The sequence below is a fragment of the Acipenser ruthenus genome, chromosome 3 (assembly GCF_902713425.1).
Source record: "Acipenser ruthenus chromosome 3, fAciRut3.2 maternal haplotype, whole genome shotgun sequence".
Lineage (NCBI taxonomy): Eukaryota > Metazoa > Chordata > Actinopteri > Acipenseriformes > Acipenseridae > Acipenser > Acipenser ruthenus.
In genome coordinates, this window is record NC_081191.1 from 11750909 (window position 1) to 11766549 (window position 15641).

The following is a 15641-nucleotide window of genomic DNA, read 5'->3' on the forward strand; positions in this document are numbered from 1 at the left end:
TGTAGTACATATTTTTTATAATAATATTTTCTTTTTTTTCAAAATATCTTCATAAGTATTACATGATTTGTAATGGAAATAGATGGAGAGACAACATTTTCATTTTTGTTTGTATGCTACAAATTGGGTAACACTGGATGCTGCGTTTTTTCTTTTGTAACTTATCAAATATTGCAGGCATCTGATGGTTGTAGTTGCCAAATGAAATCCTTTCTAGTGCCAAATAATCCAGCATCTGCAGGTAAAATGTGTTCTTGCTTTTTGCTTGTAATGTAAATCCTTGCCTGGAGAGACTATGATCTATAATGTTCTGCAGTTTGCTCTTTACAGTCAAGTATGTTCATTTGCCAAATGTAACAGTTAGGCCTAGTCTTCAGATAAAAACAAAGTACAAAATATTGAGGAATGCAACAGTAATAAACAGCAACCTGCCTAATGTACCAAAGAATGTGTATTATCAAAATGTTGACCAATAAGTAACCTGCTAATCAAAAGTGTGTGATTGGAAATTCATTGGATAGAATATATTGTATTGATTTCCCTACCCTATTACTATGCACTTGCATGCACAAACTGCTTTTTATACTTTTAAAAAATCTAAATTCAGTTTATGGATTGCTCACAGTGAAGCAGTGAATATTGTGTGGGTGGGATTGTGAAAGGATATGAAGCTAACTTTTCAGTAATCATATTACTATGCTAATGTAAAGCCATATGGACAACTGTGCTGATATTACATTTGAAAAGTGTTCTTCTTAAACTAATTTAAAAAGCTTTAGGAGCAATGTGTTCTTGGAGTCACTAGTGGCGTTAGGAGCAATGTGTTCTTGGAGTCACTAGTGGCGTTAGGAGCAATGTGTTCTTGGAGTCACTAGTGAATTTAATTCAAACAGATGTGTGCAGTTGTCAAAAAAATAACATCTTCACATGGAATTAACTTTACAGAACTCCCATAAAAAAATGAATTTAAAAATCATCAACTGAAAAATCAATATATTCCTGGTTCACAAGTCCAACTTAAAGTGTAAATTGAATTGCTTAACAAAATGGCTCTGCAAGCAATATTTTTTCATCTTTTCAGATTGACTGTTGTTGATGGAGGATCAATGAGGAAAAACTGAGTGTTGCTCTTTCTTTTTCAGTATGCGGTGAGGTGAATGATTCCTCTTATAGGCTATATTGTACAGGTTTTTTTTGTTTTTTTTAGAAATTAATTACGATGAGGCTGTGGCGGTAAAATAAGGGATATGGATTTAACATGAACTTGTCCAAGGTCGCTATGTTCATCATTCAGTCAGGGCAACCTTTAAAAACTAAGACCCGGATTTATAAAAGGATTGCGCATGTTTTATGACTGTAAAACGGGCACTGAGGGTTCTGAATTCTTGGATGGGATTTATAAAGCACACGCAATGGCATAAACACGCAATTAAGTTGTGATTTGCGGGGGCAATGTCTCTGTGCGCTTTAGCCCTTGATGCATATGTAATTCTGTATATGCATGTGTAATTCTGGGGCGTTTCTGAACGAAATTAGGTCTATTAATTATTCCATCTAATTTATTAAAGTTACTGGTAATTGCAGGCCTCGTATTTGCTTGATTATTTTAAGAACTCTGAAAAGCAGGCGTTAATTTGCTGCAGTCAGACAGTAGGAAGACTTGTCTGCAGCAAGAAGAAACATTTAATAACATTTTGCAAAGAGCTAATTTTTTAACCCTTCTGATCAAGTTAGTGTAAATTGTGATTTATAATACCGTATTGTTTTGCAAACTCCAATTTTCAATACATGTTTCATAGCTTACATATCAAAAAAGAAATTCTGCAAATAGAGAATATAGAATCCATGTAAAAAAAGGTTCTTAGAAGCACCTGAAAAGGTCTCCCCACAGTGGCAAAGCAAGGTTCTAACGAGAGCCTTTACTTCTAGAGTGTAAGCATTATTATAAGAATGGTGGAGGAGATTAAAGATTGAACAATATTCCGAGGCGCACTAAAGAAAAAGTCTCATATACATGTAATACGGTGAGAGCTCATCCTCCACTGTTATTTTGGTAATGCCTACAGAATGTATTTTTTGTAATATGTCATTCTGGTATTTAACAATACTGGTTCAGGCAGTATTGTTAAATTCGATTTTGAAAGAAAACGGCAAAAGAAAGGACAGAGGGACAGATGACGCAATTAGTTTGTAGCTAAAGCAAGTATAGTACAGCTGGTTGTAGGCACATCTGAATAATGTAGCTATATTATAGACCATACAGATATGCTTCAAAATCATACATAGAGTCAGAAATACAGACATACATAAGAAATAGGAGAGTTGTAACTGCATAAGAATTTAATAAGATATAAGTCATAGTTAAACTGAAGACTGTTCGTATGAAGCCGTATGGAATTGTTGTTGAACATATTGCTGTACAACAGAAGGATTTTCCATCCGTTTGACTGCCATGGATGTAAGTAAATAAAACGTATTGTTTCTGAAGTTTGAAAAGTCTATATGCCTGGAATTATTCTATACGAATTAAGAAGTTGAACTAATATGTGAAGCACAGTAACTGGATGATGCATCGTAATGTATAAGCAACCTAGACTGCAAACTCTGAAGTGGTCACCATGGCTAGTACCAGGTCTTTGTGTGCCATTCATTTTCTTTTGGAAAGTGTTGCCTACACACGCAGGGTTGACCCAAACCTGCTATTTATTGTGAGAGGTGTGTAATTCTTCACCGCTAATTGCAGTGAGGGGTATTTAAATTGTTTGATTGCGGAATCGCCTGCTTCACCTAATTAGTCTTATAAAATAGGTCATTATTGTGATGCTGAGTGCGGCCGTACTGAACACGCACATTACAAATGACTGTTCATCCGGTGTTGAGAGATAAGCAGGGAGGTTTGACTGCCAACCCCCCTGAATAAGCCAAATGTGAGGTGGTGCTTTGACTTCTGTTGATTTTCCTGAGTGGTATTGGGAGAGTTATCTGTCTGTAGAATGAGCAGATAAAGAGAACTTAACATTTGTTTTTACAATGCACCATTTTGTTCAATTCAGCCATTGAGCACCTATATATTACAGATGTTTTGTATTTTGAGAAACAGGTATTCAGTTAGAGAAAGTAGTCTGTGTAAACACTGCTACTTAAAAAGGTCTAGATAAAATCTGAGAGATTGTTGAGAAACTAACTGAAAATGGCTTCATGTTGAAGCCATATTAGTGGATATTTAGTCCAGACTTGCAGTGGCTCTCTTTGACCACTCTAATACCGTGTTTTATGGCAGCCAATCAAACTTCCAGGCATATGAGGACACACTGTGAACATGCCAGGGGAATACATTAACACAGTTGCTTTGTATTTAGCTGAATCCTTGCCTTAAAAATGTAGGTCTTTAAATAGATGTTTTGAACGCAACAGAAATATAATCAGTATGCCCCAATTTATCCTCAAGCCCTTGTACAATGTTTTTTAATCATCCCAATGCGGAAGGTCAGAAAACGTTTCCTAAAACAGAAATGCTTTTTTTATGCTTTTGACATCACCTTCTAAGAGAGATAGTGCTTCAGTCCATTTACTGACAAACTAACGGCCCATAATGTTCGATTTCCCAATTTACTCATTATTTTCTTTTCAACAGTAATTCTAATTCTAATTACTGCAACATAATTGTAATTGTATTTGAACAAAATAGCATTGTAATTGTAATTGCAATTTTAGCAAACAATTTTGCTGTAATTGTAACTGTATTTATAATTACAATTGACGTAAGGCCTGTCATAGAGGACATATGACAGGAATGAAACCACCACTACTCCATTATGTGGCTTGTGTAGGATCAGACGGATATTCTAAAAACAGACCAGACAAGTCAAGATGTACAATTACACTAAAAAGTAACATAAACAACTAAAACACATTAACATGCTGACATATTTATTCTAAAGAATCAAGCAAGAATTACAGGTACAAATACAAAAAACGCACTATTTAGCTTTTTTGAATTACAAATTGCACAGGACTGATCTATGATACAGATTAGTTCAAGACATGACGTCACATGGGATAAGGCCATTTGGGTGATAGTTTGGCTTCCAACAAAGATGGCTATGGTTGAAAATGGCTTACAAGTGCAAAAAAAACCACATAGCAGTAAGCAGAATCCAGTTTTATATTGTCATTTTCAGAGGTTAAAAGAATGTGGGTGTATTTTGTAAATGCACTGTTAGTTAAAATGTGTAAAGAAGTGTATTGTGCCTTATCGTGTTCATGATTTTCGTGAGTATTCAAATGAGATCTTTCCTGACCTGGGGTATAATGATTGAGGGCCAGTCTGTTTTGATTCCTGTGATGGATCACATTCAAGATTAGTCTTATATACTACAACTCCCGTAATACTTTGGAGGGTTTACTAATAAAGCATATGTGAAAAATTAACTGCTGTGTCAACTGTTTTTGTGGAAGCAGAAGGATTGATTATATTTCTTTGGATATAAAGGTCTCCTTTGAAAACTACTGCAATATCAATTTTTCATTTGTCAAAAAAAACATTTTCATTTACCATAAATAAAAGTTAATTGATGCAAAACCTAGTTTGTCTTCATGTGTTTCTCCTTGCTGTCTAAGACTAAAGCCCAATTAGAAATGTTTGATTGCAAGTTTGAGATTGTCTTAAAGCAGCCTTGTCTCTTAATGTTTATAAGCTATTTTGGATCAGGAGCTAAGGATAGCTAAGGGAAGCTTTTCAAAGGACACTATACTTAAGTAATAGAACCCGAAGAAGAGGTCTTTTACTGTCTGATCAGGCCCGCCTCGTGTTCGGCTCGGGAAATTAACATAACGAGAAGGGCCTTATTGATGTTTTGTACAATGATTTAACATAGTTTGAAAGATAACATTCAAGGTCCTTTACCAGAGATTAAGGACCTCATATTGACCAAACACACCTCCACACCCACATTGTTAGAGGATACAAAGTAATCACCCACATGCATCAGTAAACAATGCCCTTGTATGTATACCACATGTGAAAATGGTTCTTAAATGGTGACTGTTCTTGTGATACAATCCAGGTATAGCTTCTGTCTCTTATGTAAATATGTTTGGTTAAGCCACTGTGGCAAACAATACTCTTTTTGCTATTTTAAACAGCAACATTTTTAAATTGCAGATATATTTTTCAATATCGTTTTGCATTTCTTTTGATTAATGTTAGACAGTCTGTCTAAATGTTCCTTGGGCACCTACCAGATAGAGACCTTTGATGGAACTTCCTGATTGGTTGATGAAAGTTTTGATGATTCTAGGTAAGATGTTAGCTGCTACATAAAACCTGATTGGCTGAGAACATGTGAGGTTTATAATGAGTAAAGGTCTGCTTTCAGTAAATTTACTAATGAAAAAAAAATGGAAATGTACCATTCTCAGTTAATTCACAAGGCATATTGTATGTAATCATAACTACTACTGGTTAACACGTTGTGTGTAAGGATTCTCTAATGTCATAAGAGATGGCATCTAGGGCACTTTTAATAATGTTGGATTGGGCGTATAAAAATGTTACAGTTTATGTTCATGGCTTTTTTTTAAAACATCTATTAAGTGACTCTAGAGGAGTTAAACACACTGGGTTATTCTTAGGATAGAAATTGTCAGCAACATATTTAATGTATTGTAAGTTGACCAAAACGACAAGAAAGACTTAAAAGATAAATTACCAAATGTAACCCTACTCTACAGTACTTTTTTATTATTATTTTTTACAAAAAGTCACAGAAAGCTTAGCTAACTTTGTTCATTTAACATTTATTATCTCTTAATCATTTTGATTCCTAGGAAATTTTCCTTTACAAGTATCTTGATTTCTTTCAGCCACTTTGATATATGTGCTCTTAACGTCTTGGAAATTAACATAATTTATATAAAGTGTCTAGGCAAGCCTTTAACAGAAATACGGAGCATGACTGCATTAGGGTTACAGCTAAAAAAAAAGAAAAAAAGGCATTGATCACTTAAGTGAGGGAATCTACTGAAAACTTTACTCCAGGCATGTAAATGACAGAAAGCCACCTGTGACAATTTTACTAAAGATGGTTGTATGTAGTGCCGGGACGAACACAGGATTTTCATGCTTGGATATTCGCTTATATTTAAATATTTGTTCGGATATTCATTTGTTTTCAAAAAGTAATGAAAGCCATTATATTGCTCAGAACACAGGCAGAGACAGCATAGCAGCAGGGGGCGTGGCCCCTGTGTGTGTGCCTTTATTTTACAGCAAGGTGTTATGACATGTAATACGTTAAAGTAGAAAAATATCCCAGGAGTAAAGAATAAGCTGTGTAGGACTTACTTTACCCCAGTGAATTACTACAAAACAAAGGATGCCAAATAGCAGTTCAGGTTAAACATTGTTTTATTTACTCTCTGAATAAATAGTACATTCCTTGCCATTGCCGTTTCTCCACAGTAAAGAGTGGCCATATACACATTTTCATAAAGTAATAACATGAGGTTTACTTGTGCCTTTTTGTAGATCAACAAGCAAACGAAAACTGAAATCTAACTTTAAACACTTCAAATAAATGGCATTGTAAAATGAAAGGGAAAAAAAAAACGTTTTGGTTCTTGTTTATTACATTCGGCATAACAGAAAGTCGCAACAAAAAATATATAATATATAAAATCTATATAAAAATCACTACACAACATTTCCAGCAAGTTGAGCATTGTTTAAACGAGGCATTTCAGAATGATGTGCTTGCCTTTTTTCTGTCCCATGAGATTATGACTCATTCTAAACCAGCACAACGTGGATGGCTTTCCATATAGATCACTATGCGTACAGCAGCTAAACCATATTTAAATCATACAATGCTCATTGTCAGAACAAGCAGTAGAGTGGCCATGGTTTTTATATAGAGACATTACATAATGTTCACTCTGATTGTCTTATTGTAGTTATATATACATTGTTTCAACAGTTTCAACAATTAATAGTGAAAGCAGTGTTTTTATTGCACTGGGGGTTCCCATACTGGGGACCGGCGACTCCTGGAGGGCCAAAAGATGGCTTCAGGGGGGGAGTAGCTCATAAAATAATTTAAAAATTCTCCCAAATGACCCTGACAAAGCAATCAATTAATTTGCATGAATGCTGGTGTTAGGTGCTTGGGGTTATTTCAAATGTCGACCAGGGGCGTAACAAAGCCACGAGGGCCCAGGTGCAAGAATAGGTTAGGTGCCACCTTTCCAATTCCAAAGCCATCTGACATTTTTTCCGATCCCCCAAAAGCCAACAATTGGCAGTAACTTTTGTCCAGCACAGGAGAACAGCATAACCAGGTTTGTTTGATTCTGGCCTTTGACACGGTTTCATAATAAGATGCTAAAAAGCCTTAGTTTGTCTAAGAGTCACGTGGGAATGGTCCCATGGGTAGACAAATGCCATGTTTTACAATAAAACATTTGGATTTGTCAGTGGGATGATTTCTAAACAACTCAGTGTGAACTTCAGTGGAATCGGTCATTAAGATATTGTCAGTTGCTGCAGAGGTATTCATATTTTTATTTGGAACACTATCAAATTCTAATGTCTTGGGGCTATCAGTATTAAAAACATTTTCAGCACAGTCACTGACAATATTTTCTGCGGTTTTGTCACTGGTGGCTGAAGATGGGCACATCTGATGTAGTGACAGTTTAAATAAAAAAAAAAAAAACAATATAGATCTGACAACTTTGCAATTTGCTCCCCAATCTCATTTTGTTTTTTGTGCTTAGCAGCCCAACTTCACTGTTGTTTCAACATCTTTAGAACAATTACACTGAACACAATAAAAGCAATAGTACTTCAACTAGTACAAATGAACAACCTCTCTCACTGTTATTTATTCTTTTGTAATTTTATTTCATTCTTTCAAAATGCTGTTTGCAGTGAAACTTAGGTACTCAATTTCTATGGATTCATTGGGAGGGGGTCCTCAGTCAGGATCATTGAGGGCCTTGAGCCAAGAAAGTTTAGGAACCCCTGCTGAGGCAAACTGTAATCTTTAATTGTTTGTGTTACAGATCTGCCTGGAAGAGGTTGTATTCGTTAGCAATCAGTAATGGAATCCCAAGCAGTACACTGGCTCGTGTTATCATTGTTACTTATTTTGGTAAGTTATTTCATTAAAATGTTATAGAAAACTATATTACTGAATGAAATTATTATAGCATGTAATGAACAATTTGTATAGAGGATCATTACTTATATAATTATAATTTCATATACTTAATTGTTAATGAAGCCTATGGAAGATTTCATCAACACAAATCTCTTTAAGTCGATTCCAGAATTACACATTTGTTTTGCAGCACTGAATCCTATTTATATCACTGATCATTGGTCAATTACATGTATATTGATAACATGCAGTGCAATTCTAAGGTACATTTGTCATTAATAAACCTTTCGAAAAAGTTGAACTAATAAATGATGTTAAGTGAGTAAGGTTACAGCTGATTGAATTCCATTAGTAAAATAAAAGGCTACTTTTATTGAATATGTGCCAGTTTTCAGTTTATTTCAAGGTACTAACATTAATAAGGTATTGTCAAATTGGTATTTCTCCCAGGAAACCTTAATATATTGGTGAGTTGGAAGAAGAAGGAGTTATGGTATAAATGCAAAGATCACATATACTGCATAGTTCGCTAACAATTTTTATTAAAACAAATATGTATTATTTTAGCAATTGGTCTCTTCTGGATTCTCACATCAAAAGTGCCAGTGTTTAAAATAATGTGTTTTTCATCCCTTACAATTGTAGGTTGAAATGCGTGGTGGCTTGGTGGTCGTATGTATGACGTCATTTACTTCAACATTTGGAGTGACATCATATGTACGGCTGCTAAACTGCTGCATGGGACATCAGCATTCAATGGAAACATTGCTTTCATGTGTTGTATTGTATTACACCCTATTAAACTCATTAGTCCTGAGTTGTTATATTTCTGTCTATCAACTTGTTTTCATGCTTGTTGACCCTTATTGTTTCTTAAAGCTTGCTTTCACTAGTAATAAAGAATAATATGTATGCATATATTTGAACAAATCACTACCCCATTCTTTAGTTCAACAGGTTGTACTTTTTCCTCTTTTTCTTTCTTCGTATTAAGCATTGTGGAATTTCTAGCTTTTGAAATTGGGCCTGAATCAAAATACTTAACGTATAGCAAGGGGAACATTTTTTATAGTGCTGGCATTAAAGACCAAGGCCCATATGCATGAAGCTTACCGTCTCCTTTATCGTGCCCGTACTAGTATTATATTTTATAAGTCCCCAAACACGTACATGTGTTTACTATTTACAGCTCTGGCCAAAAGTTTTGCATCACACTGTAGAATGAACAAATGTTGCTTCATAAAATCGAATGAAACCTGCTGAATAATGTAAACATATACTGCTTTGTAGTTTTCCAATGATAGTTAATGAAAAACTGACAATTTGAAATCTAACATGAAATACTGTATCCTAAAATTTTAGGTGATGCAAAACCTTTGACCATAGCTGCTGAAAAATACTTACTTGTGCCAAATGGGATTGTAGTTTCTAAAAATAAATTGCAAGAAATATGTAGCAATATGTAGCATTTTCTAATCCAATTTTGCTATGAAACCAAGTAGTATTGTGTGACAGACAGCATTTTTCATTCTAGCGGTATTAATTTATTTTAGTTTAAAATAAGCTTTTTGTGTATGGTAAGGTGTACTATATCACTGTAAAACCCAATGCTTAAGAATGAAACAGAAAATAAACATCTTGGTGTTTATTTTGGAAACACAATTAAACTACACACTGATTATAATTTAAACATGTACATTACTTTTCTCCCAATATGAATATGTACAGTGTTATGCTTCACCTTGATAAAAAAAGCATTAAAATAATTTTGAAATTTTGAATAGGTAGGTAATTATGAACACACAAAAACACCAAAATAGCAGTCACCAAAGAAAGAAAGAAAGAAAGAAAGAAAGAAAGAAAGAAAGAAGCATTTATATTGTATCTCATTGTTTTTGATCAGCTATATAGGTTTAGACATATAACAGGAAAGCTTTTTTTAACATGCAAAACGCATTAGTGTTTTTAAAATAAGCATGCCGATGCGTCTCTCCTCGGATTTGGTGCATGTGAATGAATTGTGCAGGTATTTGAAAACTGAGGCAATACTGTAACAAATAAAGACATACAGACGTGCTCAAATTTGTTGGTAACCCTCCACAAAAAACGAAGAATGCACAATTTTCTCTGAAATAACTTGAAACTGACAAAAGCAATTGGCATCCACCATTGTTTATTCCATATTTAATAGAAATCAGACTTTGCTTTTGATTTTTTATTCAACATAATATTGTAAATAATAAAACAAATGAAAATGGCATGGACAAAAATGATGGGACCGCTAACCTAATATTTTGGTGCACAACCTTTAGAGGCAATCGCTGCAATCAAACGTTTTCTGTAGCTCTCAATGAGACTTCTGCACCTGTTAACAGGTAGTTTGGCCCACTCTTCCTGAGCAAACTGCTCCAGCTGTCTCAGGTTTGATGGGTGCCTTCTCCAGACTGCAAGTTTCAGCTCTTTCCATAGATGTTCGATAGGCTTCAGATCATGACTCATAGAAGGCCACTTCAGAATAGTCCAATGTTTTGTTCTTATCCATTCTTGGGTGCTTTTAGCTGTGTGTTTTGGGTCATTATCCTGTTGGAGGACCCATGACCTGCGACTGAGACAGAGCTTTCTGACACTGGGCAGTACGTTTCGCTCCAGAATGCCTTGATAGTCTTGAGATTTCATTGTGCCCTGCACAGATTCAAGGCACCCTGTGCCAGGCGCAGCAAAGCAGCCCCAAAACATAACCGAGCCTCCTCCATGTTTCACTGTAGGTATGGTGTTCTTTTCTTTGAAAGCTTCATTTTTTCGTCTATGAACATAGAGCTGATGTGACTTGCCAAAAAGCTCCAGTTTTGACTCATCTGTCCAAAGGACATTCCCCCAGAAGGATTGTGGCTTGTCAATATGCATTTTAGCAAATTCCAGTCTGGCTTTTTTATGTTTTTCTGTCAAAAGTGGAGTCCTCCTGGGTCTTCTTCCATGGAGCCCACTTTCGCTCAAAAAGCGACGGATGGTGCGATCAGAAACTGACGTACCTTCACCTTGGAGTTCAGCTTGTATCTCTTTGGCAGTTATCCTTGGTTCTTTTTCTACCATTCGCACTATCCTTCTGTTCAATCTGGGGTCGATTTTCCTCTTGCGGCCGCGCCCAGGGAGGCTGGCTACAGTTCCATGGACCTTAAACTTCTTAATAATATTTGCAACTGTTGTCACAGGAACATCAAGCTGCTTGGAGATGGTCTTGTAGCCTTTACCTTTGCCATGCTTGTCTATTATTTTCTTTCTGATCTCCTCAGACAACTCTCTCCTTTTCTTTCTCTGGTCCATGTTCAGTGTGGTGCACACAATGATAGCAAACAGCACAGTGACTACTTTTCTCCATTTAAATAGGCTGAATGACTGATTACAAGATTGGAGACATGTGTGATACTAATTAAAGAAACTAATTAGTTTGAAATATCACTATAATCCAATTATTTATTATCTTTTCTAAGGGGTATGTGGCAATGTGCCCCGCCCCTGTGTGCATTTGTGTGTTATATGTTGTATGTTGCGTGCGTGTGTTAATGTTGGTGTATAGTCATTGGTACACGGGATGTAAACGGGTCTGTGTTTCACGTGTATTTAAAAAGTGTAGATTTGTATTTAGGCACGAGGAGAGCACAAATCACTTCACGTGCTGGTTAAATGTAATATGTGAGCACGGGGTTGCACAGAATTAATTCACGTGCTGGGATTCAAGTGAATAATTAATTAGTAATTGAATCCCAGCACAACGGTATATATAGATGCACGTTTCATTCAGTCAGGGTTGGGTGTTCGAGAGTGGAGAACGGGTGAGAGAGAAGGAGAAATAAAAGTTTAAATATCAATTGCTATTACGTGCTGGTAGGACCAGCACGATACTTTTTAATATAAAACTCACGTGTTTGTTTGTGTGTCTGTCCGTCTGTTTACTGTATAGTCCGTTTTTGTTTGTCTCTTTATTTTGGCGTATAGTGCCGTGTCCCGTGTTTTGTGTTCAAACCTTTTATTTTCTGTGCTGTTAATTAACCAAAATCCAAGTCTCTGTGTGTTACTTCCTGGCTCTGGTCTGACACCACCCACTCCGGCCGTCTTTGTGACAGGGTACCAACAAATGTGTCCAGGCCATTTTAGAATATCTTTGTAGAATAAGCAATAATTCATCTCTTTTCACAGCTTCTTTGCTTTATTCTATGACATACCAAAGGCATGCAAGTATACATGATAAAATAGCTTTTAATTTCATCACTTTTCAGGAGGAATGAAACATTATTTCAATGAGCTGTAAGGGTACCAACAAATTTGAGCACGTCTGTATATATATATATATATATATATATATATATATATATATATATATATATATATATATATTAACTTTAGTAGTCGGCAATTATTTTTTGTATTTTCTCCCAATTTAGAACAGCCAATTATTTTTAGGCTCAGCTTACCGCTACCACCCCTGCGCGGACTCGGGAGTGGCGAAGACGAACACACGCTGTCCGCCGAAGTGTGTGCCGTCAGCCGACCACTTCTTTTCACACTGCAGACTCACCATGCAGCCACCTCAGAGCTACAGCGTTGGAGGACAATGCAGCTCTGGGCAGCTTATAGGCAAGCCCGCAGGCCCACGGCCAGACTACTGTGGTCACTGGTACGCCGTGACCCGAGGACACCCTGGCCGACTTAAGCCCTCCCCCCTCCCGGGCGACACTCTGCCAATTGTGTGCCGCCCCCTGGGAGCTCCCGTCCACGGTCGGCAGTGGAATAGCCTGGACTCAAACCGGCGACGTCCAGGCTATAAGGCGCATCCTGCACTCCACGCAGAGCGCCTTTACCGGATGCGCCACTAGGCTATTTTAATGTAACTGTGTGGTGCTGTCTTGCTGTGCCATTTGTCAAGTATCATAGTTTAAACTTTGTAGTGTTGTACTTTACTTCTTTCAATTAATAACAATTTTACATTACCTGAAAACATTTCCATGCTGTTTTTGCCACTCTCTCATTTTCCCATTTTGGAGAGACCCGCCTCTTTATTGGGTTACCTGAGAGATTCCTTCACGGTTTTTCAAATTAAATCCCTGAAATTACATTCCAGGCATCAAAGAGGACCTTGAAAATAGCACTGACTTGATTTCAAAAGACTGCAGGAATCAAGACTTGCTCACTGAATTAAAAGTAACCTGTCATTCAAATACTGCCACCTGGGTTATTTTGTATCAAAAATGATTATTAACGATATAAGTTCTTAAAATCACGTTTGCTGTAAACATTATTGTTTTTAATTATTTATTAAGAGCTGCATTTTCAAGACCTGTTGAGAATAAAGGGTAATATAGACATAATAGAATCTAAATGGTAATGTCCAGTCTACTCATAAGCCACTCAGAGTGACAGTTATTATAATGTTGTAACCTATTATTAATAATAGGTACTTTTAGGGACGTTTTGTTGCTACTGTAACAATGTATGTTAGGATGCGACATCTATGAGTAAGGAAATTACTAGTTTTTTATTTACACCCCAAACGGCGAAATGCAAAACATTAACAGTGTCATCTCTCCTGTTCATCAGATTAGTCGTCACGCTGCAGGTTCTGTTCAAACCTAAAGCTTATGTTATGGCTTGGCAAAGGTTGCCATGCAGCTGCCAACACCAACAATAAGGCTTGAAACCCAACAAGCAGATGAGAGCTTGAAGCATATGGATGCTTCTGTAAATCAAGACCAGTACATTAGGTCTACAAACATAAATGCTGTCCCTCTTTCTTAATTCCTCTTCTGGTACCTATTTGTTTATAAATTAACCCCTGCTATGGATCATGGTAAATGAAAGCCCTGTCACCACAGGTCAGGGGCTACCAAAAGATTTAAGATTAGGGCCAAGTCTCAATGTCTGACTTTTCTCAGGTGACAAAAAAGAAAGTTGTAAAAATGAGTGAATACGATGGTCAATTGAAAAGGTATCTATCGCATCATACCCATAACAAGCTGCTTATTAAGTTTTATTTAGTGTCTATAAGTTCTAATGTATTAAGTTATGGATGTTTCTGCTTTTAACCCTTAAAATAGTACTTGTGGAAGGTGACCTTTAAAAATATTCAACACTAGATGTATTGGTTATGACAGTGAATAAAATCTTCAAGGTTATGGCTTAGATTTATTTTTAACCTCAATTTCCCTGAAGCTTTATTCTCAGTCAATGTAAAAAGATTGGTATCTTGTTATACTTTACGGATTTTGTGCTTTTTTAAATTTATTTTATTAGGTCCCTGTTCAATAAGGAAGTCAGTATCTCACCAGCTAAAGTGTTTTTATTGCCTTTTTGATGGAGAACCTCACAAATTAAACTGTCACCTGCTCATTTTTAACAGGGATATAAATTATTAATGTTTTTGGAACACAATGGTGGCTTTATACCTATTCTGGTACTGCTGATGCAATGTAATCAGCATGTGTAACAGTACCTGCCAGTTGAGGCTATTTAATAAAACTTTCCTTAAAAAGATCCAAGTCAATTTTTCTCAGTTTATGTTTGTGAACGGGCATGTTACACATGTTTTACCATGTGTAACAAATGAAATGTGGATTGATTTTGCTTAGTATGGTAGGAATACCTAGACATTAAGTAAACCATGGTACAGTATTATTGTTGACTGTGATTGATTCATGCTCAGTCATGGTCTAACGATGAATGGTTAGCAATAGTTTGGTTTGTAAAACTACTTTAGTTTTTTGTGATGTGGTACTGTCTTCAATTCTTCAGTACTACAAATGAAAACTAATGTTATTGAGCAAACAAAGCTACAAAAAACCTAAACCTTGGGAGATTTTAGGTTTTTATACTAGCAAGGGGGGCAGGTGCTGATATACGAGTGAGGGACATTCATTGTGTCCTCTAGATATATCATATGACAAGGGCTGTGAAATTTCCTTTTTTTCTAAAGGTTCTGGAAAAAAGGTGTGTTCTGTGCTGCTTCCACTTCCAGTAACACATCCCATGCCTTTTGTTTGATATCGAGAAAGCAAGGGTAATGATTTGTTCTTTGTTCGAGAACCAATCCATCACATTTTTTCACTAATAGAGGTTGGTTTCAAGCAACTACCAGTCCTCATCAGCATGATTCAGCCGTGTTCTAGTTCTTGTGTTATAAGTGGTTATTGACTGACATTTGAGATATGGTGAATGAAACAAATGTCATTTTTGTATGATGGGAAATAGTGGATTCCAAGTGACAAATCTGATGCCTATTTAGGTTTCCATATAACCAGGTAAGCTCAATTAACAGACAATACTGACAGTAAAATATATCTTTTTGTACCTCATATTACCACATTTTAGATTTGATTTGTAAGCCACACAGTTACACTTAATATTTATATTTAAATGCAACAGTTTTGAAGGCATTGGAAATAGTTTTAAGAAAAGTGACATGCAGCTGGGGTTTTGTTTCTCTAGTGA

General features: G+C 36.1%; 1 protein-coding gene across 1 annotated transcript in view; it reads left to right on the forward strand.

Annotated features, from left to right (window-relative positions):
• Positions 1-15641, forward strand: part of calcr (calcitonin receptor) — a 108463-nt gene that overhangs the window by 37555 nt on the left and 55267 nt on the right. The window contains exon 2 of the mRNA XM_033993602.3: positions 8065-8153. Within this exon, the coding sequence (XP_033849493.1) occupies positions 8103-8153 (51 nt within the window). The 5' untranslated portion in view covers positions 8065-8102. The remainder of the gene's footprint in view (positions 1-8064; positions 8154-15641) is intronic.